Source organism: Copidosoma floridanum, unplaced genomic scaffold (genome assembly GCF_036245765.1).
Source record: "Copidosoma floridanum isolate Cflo_tuat_1 unplaced genomic scaffold, Cflo_Japanese_pri ptg000004l, whole genome shotgun sequence".
Taxonomy (NCBI): Eukaryota; Metazoa; Arthropoda; class Insecta; order Hymenoptera; family Encyrtidae; genus Copidosoma; species Copidosoma floridanum.
The window spans coordinates 34,572,650-34,585,491 of record NW_028321881.1 but is presented as its reverse complement, the minus strand read 5'-3'; the positions used below and the strand labels follow the sequence as shown (position 1 = coordinate 34,585,491).

At 30.7% G+C, this 12,842-nt stretch overlaps 1 protein-coding gene across 1 annotated transcript in view; it reads right to left on the bottom strand.

The window, feature by feature from the left end:
- RyR (Ryanodine receptor) overlaps positions 1–12,842 on the bottom strand; it is a 1,110,242-nt gene that overhangs the window by 386,667 nt on the left and 710,733 nt on the right. The window contains exon 33 of the mRNA XM_089598062.1: positions 9,873–10,038. Within this exon, the coding sequence (XP_089454188.1) occupies positions 9,873–10,038 (166 nt within the window). The remainder of the gene's footprint in view (positions 1–9,872; positions 10,039–12,842) is intronic.

The window sequence follows — 12,842 nt, the reverse complement described above, 5'->3', positions numbered from 1 at the left end:
TATATTTGAAATAATTCTGATAGTGAAGTAACCCTACAAAAATCATTACACAGCGTAGTAAAAATTGTTTTGTCTAACATATTTAAAATCATTATTGTATAATTTTTACTATAAAACAGAGTGAAATTTACTGTAATCAGTCTAAAATGTCTCACATTCTAAAGTAGAATTTGTTATGTGACATAGTAAAATTTTTAAGTCGACTTTATTGCTATTCAATGTAGTAAAAACGACTACGTTCGAAAGTAATTTAATATGTTGCTTGAAGGTGTACAAGCCTTTTGGGTTTCAAACTTAAGGTTATAATAATGTAACTATCACAACAAATATATTTTGTCATTTGTAAGGGTTAAAAGTACCTGCAAAAAAATAATTTCAAAACTACTAGTTATCCTTGGTCAACAACGTGGTCTACAGAAAATCATTTAATTTCGAACTATATTGTGTGTGTCGTAAGCAGTACAGTATGTTGAATAGAAAATTTTGAAATAATCTGGTATTCCTATGTAGCACAGTAATTTTTATAATGTGGTAACTGTGTACCTATTGGCTTTTCTAAGAAATATAGTAATTCTTATTATAGCTGTAACACTTTTTCTAACACCACTTTTCTCAGTGTAGTATTATTTTAGGTCTTTTGTTCAGACAAGTGGGTTTAAAGATCCCTTTGCATACATCATGACTTGCTTTTTTATAATGGAAGGTAACACTATTAATAGATATCTTACAGTAACTAAGGTCAATGTCCCAGTACTTCGTCATGTCCAAATATTCAGTCATTCCTCTAATTTTTCTAATATAATCTTACTATAAAAGGAACATAGCGATTAGTATCAAGTTAAAGGTTCAATTACATCGAATTGAAATTGAGATTTTATAAAGTATGCTGAAGATAGTTGTAAGATTAGATGTTGATCTAATCTTTGGCGTGCGTAACGAGCCCTTCCAGACTTGTTTCTTAAAACATAGGTAAGTAGAGTAGTTATTTAGATACCAAAAAACTACTTTTTCAACATAAAATAACGTGTACACCTCATTGAAAATATATCAAAGGCCTATTAAATAAAAAGAAAACCAACTATTGGGACACAATTTTTTTGAGATCCTATGTATAGGCTTTGTTATTTACTGCTTCTTCTAAAATATTAATATGGTGAGAAAAATCAGTCACGAATACTAGTATGGTCTATATCTCTCTTATTTAGAGTAGCTGATATGGGCATACTTAGCTTGCAACACTTTATTGTATGATAATTAAAAATTGAGTTATCTAATTATTTTCATTACTTTTGCTGTAGAGTTCAAGTACTTTTTTTGAAACATAAGAATTCAAAACTTTGATTCTATTTTATATTATAGTATTAAAACTATGTACAGTAGGCACACAGTCTGTAAGGAGTTGGTATTATAAAGCTATTAACAACTTTGATTAGTAGTTCCCATTTTTTTTTTTTTTTGACTTAACATAAACTACCTAAGAATTTTTTGATTAGGAAAAAAGATTCTTCAAATTACAAACACATTATGCCTCATAAATTTATACAAGGTACTGTTTTTTGTAACAAATGTGTACCTACATTTAGTCTGCGTCATAAAGAAAACTCGTCAATTACATGAAATTAAAATAAACAGTTATAACCAGTTATAATAGTAAATACTTATTTTTAATGTTTTAACGCATGTATAAGAGATTTTTTACAGAAAAATAATTTTTCATCTTTTTTATACTTAACAGTACCATCGTTTAAATCTACAAGTTATACTTCAAAAAGGATTCTTATACTTATTATTTGCAATATCTGAGATTCTTAGATAATTAAATAAAAATTATTACTCGATTTTACTACAAAAATTATTACAAGATTTCTTTTGTATTTGTATAAGTGTACAAACAATCAATACAAGTAGAGCCAAACACAAAATAAGTTTGATATATTTACTTTATTTTGTCTTGTAATTCTTTAACTCTTATGTGCGCTTAGTAAAAAAATTGTTCTACTCGCCCAGAAATTGTTGCAGTATATATTGTTCTATTATCAAAAATATAATATCCAAAAAATAATAAAATGTTATTTGTTGTTTTCTGTTAAGCATACGTAATGATTATAGATACTTATTTGATCGTAATTATGATTAATAATGCCTAAATTTAAATCAGAATCTTTTTTGTAGAATTAACATTTTTTTTGTGTTCTCAATAACTCACAATTCTGATTATTGTTTTCCGAAGAATCATTTAAAACACTGCCAAAATTTAAGGTGAAAATTATTTTTCTTCGATACGTGGAATACTATTTAAAAATTTTGATGATAAAGCTTCATTTTGTTAGAAAGATAAGACACAATTTGGTGTTGAACATTGAGTTGCAAGACCACAAGTATTTGTAATTGTAGAGGTATGTGTCCTCGAAAGTACGTAAATCATGAGAAACCGTTATAACAGTTGTGATATTCACTGCAAGTATTTCCTATAATGTCACATAGTATACTAGATGGCGTGTAGCATTGGGAGTTCTCAGTAGCTAAGACGGTAGAGCGCTGGCTTTCCACCTGGAAGGCTCTGGTTCGAGACTCCACCCAGTCACTTCCTCCCAGGTAACTCTATGGTGTTTTTTATATAACCTAACCTCTAGGATATCATATAGTTATAGGCTACTGGTACATAGCATTTTACCGTGGGATGCAGATTTGCAGATAATGGTAGGGAACAACAATGCCTTAGAAGGTGGGGGAGGGAGGCGGCAGATGACTCTTTCATAGTAAAATCGTCTCATATAATCAGTAATACAAATAAAACCAAGTACAAGTAGCACTCCGGGAGTGCAGGCAGAAGTGAAAACTTGAACTTATGGCGCGTTGGGCACTTTTTTGGGTGAGCATTTTTAGGTGCGCTCGCGACATGAGAAATTGTACATAAAAAATCAAGTTTATCAAAGCAATGTGGGCACTTTTTGAATGGACATGAAGTATAATAATATAAAAACTATATTCGAAGGAAGTGGTTTTATTTAAATGAGTAAATATTAGTAAATAGTAAATACAAAATTTATCAATTTTTTTAACACAATACCATAACAGCAACACATGTCAAATGAAATTTTTAAATAAATAAATTTTCCGTTTAATATTCATTTTAAAAATAAATATAAAAAACTCTCAATCTCGTCTGTCGCGAGGGTACGAACCAATGCCCATGCAAAGACTGCGTATCAGCGTTGGTCTGAGCATTATTCCACGCTCACAGCTCATGCTTAATCGCACATAGCGCTGCTGACTGGATCCCATCGAGAACTACTTCGCGCGAGAATTCGAATTCAAAATCGTATGATTTTTTCAACAGACAGTAGGTGCGGAAATTCAAATTTGAAAGAGTTCTTGGTATACTATTAATGTTTGTAATCATGTGGCGTCTCACATCTCTCGCGCTTCAGGCTCTACTCGCCAGGTGGCCAAGCCCCTGATATTCGCTCCCGTCAAGCGGCGAAATTCTCGCACGATACATATATAAGCGCGATCGAGTCACTCAAAGCCCACACCTCTTCTGTGTCTAAGGCAGGGAGCACGTCATCAGCCTTACTGATGAGTCCTGGCGTGCTCTCGGGACGAAACACCTTTTTTCTCTCTTATAGACGACCTCTTGATCTCTATAATCATACAACATTATCCAATATTTTTAGGCATTAATTAGCCAATACATATAAAGATTTCTTTCGAATTTGAATTTCTTCGCCTTACTGTCTGCTGAAAAAATCATACGATTTTGAATTTGAATTCTCGCGCCAAGTAGTTTGCGGTGAGATCCAGGCAGCGGCGCTATGTGCGATCAAGCATGAACTGTGATATGCTCAGACCAACGCTGCTGCCAGCTGCGTATAGCAGCAGCGCTCTCGCATACCTATACACTCTGAGTATACATATAGGTATGTAATCTCGTCTGTCACGAGAGCACGAACGAATGCCCATGCAAAGAGAGCGTACATTATACATGTATTATAAGAATACACGCGGAGTATATCTGTGTAAAATCTCGTCTGTCGCGAGAACGGCTGAAAATGCTCACCCACAAAAGTGCCCAACGCGCCATAAGAAGTTTTCACTTCAAAAATTAATGTGGCAAATCAAAGTAGTGTATATGCATGTATGTGTGTTCCCACAGTCATAAAACATAGACAGGCCACGAGGCCGAGACGTGGCGTTGCTGAGGTAGGACACTTACTCAGCGACAAATTTCGAATACGCACGAAAATTTAAATATCTCGAGTACATCAACATCCTATCGTTCGAACCCTAAATTTCGTATACTTTAAACGTGAACATCCAAATTTGAGTATCTAAATAGGGATTTGTAACAAATAAACAAGTTATCAGTAATAAATTTTATAATTTCGTAGGAAAAGTGATGACTTATTACTCGTACTATTTTTACGATTTTTGTAGATGAATTAATCGTAGAAAGAGTTTGATTGTTATGATAATATGAATTATAGATAATAAGAAGAAAATTAAAATTTTCTACCTTAATCAATAATAGGAAACTCGCATCATTCTTCAAAGTGCCCTAAATAAGAAGGTGTAAGCCCAAACCTCATTTAATTCAGTGATTTGGGTAGTTAGTAATTATACACTAATCATAATTTTTTTAAATAAGAAGCGAAAAAGAAAATTGTTTAATAAAAGCATTTGTTATAGTAACTTGTACATCACTTCCTAGTTTTCGTACATATTTTCGTAATAAATAATTATCTATTGTGAGTATCACTTAGTCATTTAATACCTGTTAGTTTTTTAACTAAAAAGAGAAATTTCATTAATGTAATTAGCTTGAAAAACACAGCTGAGAATTATATGATAGGGTGGTTCAATAAAGAAAAAAAAAGAAGAAAGCATAGTAGGTGAAAATCATAAGACAGTATTTTTGAGAAAACTCTTTTTGTTCAGTAAATTTATGAATTATTTGTACAAATTAACCTCTGCACACATTCATATATTCAAAACATCTTTATATAAGCTACTTTAAGTATACTTTTAGCGGGACCATTGTATACCACCGTTGCTATGTTGTTCAGACTTTATCTTCATCGAGTACTTTCTAGTATGAGCGATGTCTAATGTAATGAAATTTTTAATACAAATGTTTAAAAATAGCATTTCCTTGAAAAGTTATGACATCCCCATAAAAATACCTTTTAACAAAACAAAGATCTTAGGTCAGTTTGATGTGTTGTTGACTTAATATTTTAATGTAAGAAATTTATGAATCCTTCGTACACTGGCAATAAATATTATTCTTCCTAATCAATCTGTAGCCTAAAAAAGTTCTGAAATCTAAACATAAAAAGGGCATTTTTTTGCGCAACAAACATTTTGTATGGCTCTTGTACTATAGTACTATTTAGTAGTCGTATTTAAGTAAAATCAAACTGAATAATATTGACGTATGACTGGTACTTCATGCTAACCTCATATTAAATACAATAATGCCTTGATGTATCGAAATTATATGAAAATATTAGGGCATTATTTCAATCCATTTAAAAAAGGTTTGTATACAGTACCAGTCAAAAGTAAGTATTATTTAGTTTGATTTTGTTAAAGTACAAGTACTAAACCGTATTATAATACGAGTGTCGTACAAAATGTGTGTTGCGCAAAAAAAACTACTGTTTTTATGTTTGGATTCACATACATCTTATAAACAAAATACAAATACAAGTATCTTATAAACACACACACACACACAACAAAATTAAATTTTTATACATCGGTTTAAGAAATGTTTATCAGAAAAGAACTTTGCAAGTCAAGTAAATATGATCATCACTCCTTCTCAAAATCCATTTTATCTGCTACCAAGTAAACGGTCGGGCTTTTTTGGGTTTGGACTCTTTTGCGTTGAGTTTTAATAAAGACTTAGTTTTTTGACAGCCGCCAGTACTTATGTTATGCTCAACAGAAAACATAGCTTTTAATATTGACCAGTGCAACCATTTATATTATTACTAGGTTAAATATTTTTGACACTTTTAAGAAAAACGCTAACAGCAAATTTTCGTTCAAAGGCAATGATTCATTTTTTTCCCACCCCTTGACGAACTCGTCATTTGCAGCAGGGTAACGATCAGCAAACTCTTAGGTAAAATACTGTTGACAAGCAATTTGGCTTCTTAATCGATGTGTCTGATCGCTTCTTGGTTCGGTGAATTACTGTCAGAAGAATATTAATTTAAGCGACACTTTTTTATGATCCTTACGTAAAAGTCTGAGCGAATTTAAAGTAAAAAAAGGAACAAAAAAGTTGAATTACTCCACGAAAGGCTAAATAAACAATCAAGTTAGATATTTTCTCACTATTAAGGATGTTTAATAAAAGAACCATTGGAAACCCTATAATTAAATGCCGTTATACCATTACAAATGAATTTAACCAAGTAAGATTATTGTATGTAGTATGGTTTTACTCTTATGAGTCTGAAATTAATCGTGTTTCATGGATGCTCCTTTTTAAAACTTTACACCTACTCTATTATTATAAAATAAAATTTTTTTCTACAAAAAGAACGATTAACGGTGTACACATTCCCATTAATAATTTTTTTCAGTGTGCCAAATAATATTACGAAGTTCTTTAAGTTAAAACACTAATTTTTTAAATGTAGTGATAAAAATCATCATGAGTAACATTCAATTGACAAAGAGTAATGAAAAAAAACTTGGCTGATTTCAATCTAGGACACATATATATTAAATGATACAAAAAACTATATTCATGAATCTCAATTAGGCATGGATACGCAGAAATAAAGTCATACTAGTAAAGAAAGAGTATCGGAAACAAATCAAACGAATGTTGCCTTTTGCTTTACTAAAATTGATTCTTTGCCTTATTTGCTATGCGCCTATGTCAGGTGGCGCTGTCAAGTGAGGGAAATTGTCTCTCGCTAAGATCACCAGAGTGCACGGAGCCTTATAGGGAAGTTTTTTAATAACTTGAAAAAATTGTTATTAAGAGTGAATTCATCTGATGAGTCAGTGATTTAAGTGTGTATTATTTTAATGGACAATAATGAGTTCTGTTTGGTGTTATTATGTGTACTACAAGATGAAAAAAAATAGGAACATAAATTGCAACTGTGATAACACAGGATATATACATGCTTATACATGCGCATATACATGCTTACACTTGTGTTAAGCTTAGAAGACACAAGTAATCCAGTGAAACGCATAGAGGTATAAGAATAGAGGAGAAAAGCGCTATACTAGCCCATTAGCGGCAGCGACAGTATAATTAAGTGTAACGGGGCATCTGTCCTTGTTGCCAAAGCCACGTTATTGGCTACTTCTTCGTCCTAAATCCTACAGTTGATTCAATCTCATGTAGAACTCAACCAATAACATAACTGCCAGACAAAGACAGATGCCCCGTTACGTAGCGAATTCTGCTGTCGCATATCACGCCCCCTTTTCTCCTCTATTCTTATACCTCTATGGTGAAACGTCATATATGTGTAAAAGTTAACCTTATCTGTCATTAGTATTTAAATTTTTTGAACACTGTTTTGTGAGAAACAGATAAATATAAGCAGTAAGTACCTGTTTCTTAAGCTCCACACAAGTGAAAGCATGCATATGCACTTATAAATGTTGTGTGATTGCAGCCGCAATCCATGTTTTTATTTTTTCTAATCTTGTAGTACACATAATAACACAAAACAAAATTTATTACTATACGCTAACATAGTACAAACTCAACTCACTGATTTATTTGGTCAATTTACTCCTAATAACCTTTTTTTTTAATTTATTAAAAAACTGCCTCATAAGGCTCCACACATTCTGGTGGTTTTAGCGAGGGACAATTACTCTCACTTGGCAGTGCCACCTAACATAGGTGCACAATGAATATCAGTGATACTAAAAAAGCACTTAAAAAATGAATAAGCAAACATCAATGAAATAATGAGGATCTTACAATTATGTTTCGTTGAAAAAAGTAATTTACAATGTTGACTTTCTCAGTTAATAAAGCAAGTTACAAGCCTAAAGGTCTCCTTCAAGATGTAATTCTTTAATTTTGTAATTAAAATTTTGTAAAAGTGTAAATTAAAAAGGACACACACAACTGTTCAGCTCTGTGAACGAACATCTAAATAGTACATTTAAACACTAAAAAATATTATTGATCCTGTTTAATGAACAAAATAGTTTCGTATATTTTAATTTAAATCAGCTTACAAATGCTATTTACCAAGCACATACTGTATAAAAAAGGTCGCATCTTTCATGCATGTATTCTTAATATCTTGACGTTGATAGTTGGCTTATGATTTTGATGACATTCTTTTCTGGTTCAAACTATAATAAATAATTGTACGTAACGACAAGTTTTTTCTAAGTTTACGTGCTTCATTTTTTTTACTGTTTTTTGTGTGCATGTGTTTTGTACTCGATTTTTTTTTTCTTTTTTTTTACTATTTAATACTTTTATTACCTCAAATTTCATAGAATTTAAAGTATTATTACAAAGTTTGAGGTATTTAAATGAATGAATTAGAGAAAAATGTGTAAATGTTTTAGATTTAAAATAAAAAAAAAGATTGTGTTTATCTTAAAATTTTTTTACTGTTGCACTAAAAAAACCAAAAAAGTTATTATTCAATTTTAAATATGCATCTTAAGCTTAAAAAAACAATGAAAATAATAAATGCATTAAAACAACCAAACATAAATATTTTTGAAACCTAAAGAAAATATAATTATAAGGATTTTGAACGATACCGTAATGTAGTTTCGTCATGCTTAATAATTTAATTTTTAGCTTGACCTATTGTGTGTTGCAATAGTCTTATAAGAGAGTAGTGAACAGTGCTGGTACTCAAGAAAAGTGTGCTGAACCACGTTTGTCTTTGTAAACCAATCATGCACTTTGCAACTGTTCGTTAAAGTAACAGCAAATTTTCGGGCTCATTTTTTGCAAAAAAATTTAAAACTAAGCTTTTCTTCGTAAAAAAAAGAGCCATAATACTTTTGTTAGAGTTTTTTAACAATGCCAATATTAATACAATGTTTTCTATAGCAGTAATTCATATGCGATTCTTTCAACAAAACTTGTTTTAACACAAAATATAGACATGACGTAGATACTAAAGACCTCATTTTTTTAAATATTACCTAATTTAAATCGTAGATCTAAGGAATGTAGTATTTGAGTGATTAAATGCAGGAATACTTGCTGAAAAAGACATGCATAATAAAAAAAATCCTAATTTTTTTTAACGAAGCTTTCCCACTGATTTATTGACTGACATCTCTGAGCCTCATTAATTACGTGGTAGTAGTCAATAACCAAAATCATCTTTTGGCATCCATCTTACTTTGCTTCTAATTATCATGCCCCCTCCACCATTGCAGAAAATTTTACACTTTCAATATATTCATGCCTACACCTCAGTAGTTGCTAAATTCGATGAAAAAATTCCCTATAAAATTCCTAAAGACAAAGTCAATACAGCCACATGCTTGTTTGATATTATTTTGTTTACATCGTACAAGAATTTTAATACACTAGTTTACTCAAAAAGGAAGTTATAATTGATTTAAAAGTATTGATTGAATAAGAAAAAATAATTTTGTTTTAAATAATAATAACATATTAAAAAAATTTTTTTTTTGTTTCCTTCGTATAGGTAAGTAGAGAATTTGAAACGATACTAACATTAACATAGAAAAATCAAAGTTTCCTGAAATTGTTAAGGTTTTGAGATATTTTATTCCTCCCCAATTTTTTTATCAGGCCAAGCTTCTTAAGAAGTTATTATTTATTCATAATATACGTGCACGCTTATTAGATATGAGATTTCAGATAAACTTACCTTGTTCAATTACTGATGAATCAGGGGCACACCTTCCCAGTAAGTCTACAAGTGTACAATAGAAATTAAGTATCGCCGCTCCAGTGTCAATATAATCTTCGTCATCTTCAGATTCAGGAAGTGGATGCTCAAACTCTTCTATAGCACCATTACCTTCGTCGTTTAGCTGCGTAAATAATTAAGTTTATAACCTATTCCTTAAAACATTTCTGTATTGCATGTACAAGATAGTAAACCATAAGATTACTTCAAGAATTAAAATAAGGTAATATTAAATACAGTAAAACGGGTATATCCTATAAATATAATGCGATTTCTATAGGTTATAACTTTTACCGTATTAACTTTTAATTAAAATTTAATACAACGTAATTTATTCTTACAGATAAATAATTCAGACAAAAACTCTTGTTGCGTATGCGATGGTCTTAAACTCTGAAGTTTCTAAAAAAAATAAGGCATTAAAAAATGATGATATTAAATGATTGTATATATTTGCGTCGCAAAGAGAGTAAGACTCCAGGGGTCAGGCGTCACTCTTTTAATTTTCACTTATGTAATTGAAGTTGAAAAAAACGCTTACGGCTATCAAGTCAATGAAAAATAGCATGGACAGGAAAAAGCCTTTTAGCAAAAAATCTAGTTTATTTGAGTGAAAGAAGTTACATTTCGATTATGAATAGTAATAGTGATAAACTTTAATAGTATGTGATGAAAAAAAATGAGTAAAATAATGCGTAAGTTATTTAAGAATACCTTTTGGTTGGGTTGTAGACCAAACTCTTTCCCAAGAAGGAAGGTCGATCAAGGCGAGCCGTTGCTCTAAGATTAGGGATTGCTGGCCAGGCAGATCCGCGATTTCATCGTCACAAAAATGTTGCATCTAGGAATAGACGTTTTTGAGGCGCCGTGGGCAACCAGAAAATCGACAAAATATAAAGGTTACGACAATCGAGCTTTTTGTGGGTTATAAGAGACAGATAATTTAACTTGAATGTCTCAAATAAAAAATGAACGAGAGTGCACACACAAATTTTTAACTAACCTTTTTTCACAGTTTGAATGTAGCTGACAACAAAAAATCAACGCGTCTGACCAACTCAACGGTTTCTACTGATCCACAAAACAACTCTCTTTAACGATTTATCTAGTTTTATTTACCATTTTGTATTAACACTTCACATGTTTACTAGTCTTACAGTAAAAAAGAGTTTTTTTTAATTATGTAAAAAATAATGAACATAAATATCATTTTTTACTTTGGATCTTTTTCTTATTTATTATGTATAAAGACTATACATATATACATGCATGCTACTTAGGCTCTGCCGTCTTCCACGTGTTTTACGGGCTAACCCTCCCATAGTCTATCTCAAAATGAGACCTGTGTGATTGAATACATTAAAAAGTAATGTATATATCATTTAATTCTTTAATATTGTACATAAAAAAATAAGCATATATACACAAATATATTTAATGTATATATATATATATATATATATATATATATATATATATATATATGCATACACTTACACAGATCTTATAGTTTTCTTTGGGAGTCTTGTGAGGCATAAGCTTATATAAAATTTTTGTTTCTCACAAATAAAGTTTTGATTCTTAATTTTCTCTAGTAAGTGTCACTGTAAGACCATTAATGTTAAGAAAAATAAGTGCCTTCCCAAGTGTGATATCCCTTAACACATTAGACAATAAGAACATACTGTTAAAAAGTTTTTATTAAATATAGATTTTTTAAAAGCTTAGAAGAGAAATTTGATTAAAAAGCACTTGAATTAAAAGTAACACTTGAATCTTATACATAATAAAAGTTTTGTACGATTGTTTAATACGTTTTATAATCATCGTTAATTTGATCGGTTCGTTTATTCCGTTAGCTCATTCATACTGTTCGTACCCATCTATTCAGTGAGTTTAATTATTTAGTATTTGTTTGAGTGTATCATTTACTTTTAGATAATCTCTGAGATAATAGTGGCTACAATGACTTTAAATAGTTGTTGTTTCTTTTTAAATTAGAGGTTAGTAAAGACGCTGTGTCTATTCGCACCTTATACCCACGTATACGTATGCGCCTCGCTCTTTTTGCTCGTTCGGAAAAAAAATTAAATTGGACCCTATAAATACCGGACAATAAAGTTGCCCACCGCGTATGCGTATCCACAATATCCACGTGATAACGTGGATATACGGCACGAAAAGACACTACGTATTAAAAAGCAGAAATGATGTCCCGTGGATGTAAGAAATAAGTAGATAGAGAAAACTATATGAGTGAAATGCACAAAACTAACGAAAAAATTGACAATGATAAATAATGTAATTAATAAAACCCATTTTAATGCATTTCTATACAATCATTAGTACATTCTCTATTGGAAAAAATCTTGTTGATATTCAATATACTTATATATGTGCAACTGTATTATTTCCGGAAGGATAATTATTCAAAAGAGGAATACATCAATATTATTGTGTATTTTCGCTCAATATTAGTAGGTGATCTAATTATTAACTGACGTGAATTTTCATATTTTTATGTAGAATCCATCGTATTCCATATGGCTTATGGAATTGACGTGTTTTGGAATTTTCATATTTTCAATAGATTTTACCGTAAACTTTCTAGGTTAACAACATTCACTTTTACTACTTGATACAAAATTTAAAATTTAAAACACCACATTTACCGTATGGCCATTAACTATTCATTATAATACTCAAAACACGCTTCTTTAGTATCCTCTGAGTTAAGCTTAATAAGTGGTCGTAGTTACCAACTCACTAGCTCAATTATAAACAATTTTAACGTACATGTAAATGATACGAGAATGAAAGTATCCCAGTCACTGTGCATAACATCTTTTTTTATGATGCAAGGATGAAGACAAACCTTACTACTTTAAATAAATTCATAAACAATATCATGAAAAAAGTTTTTCTGGT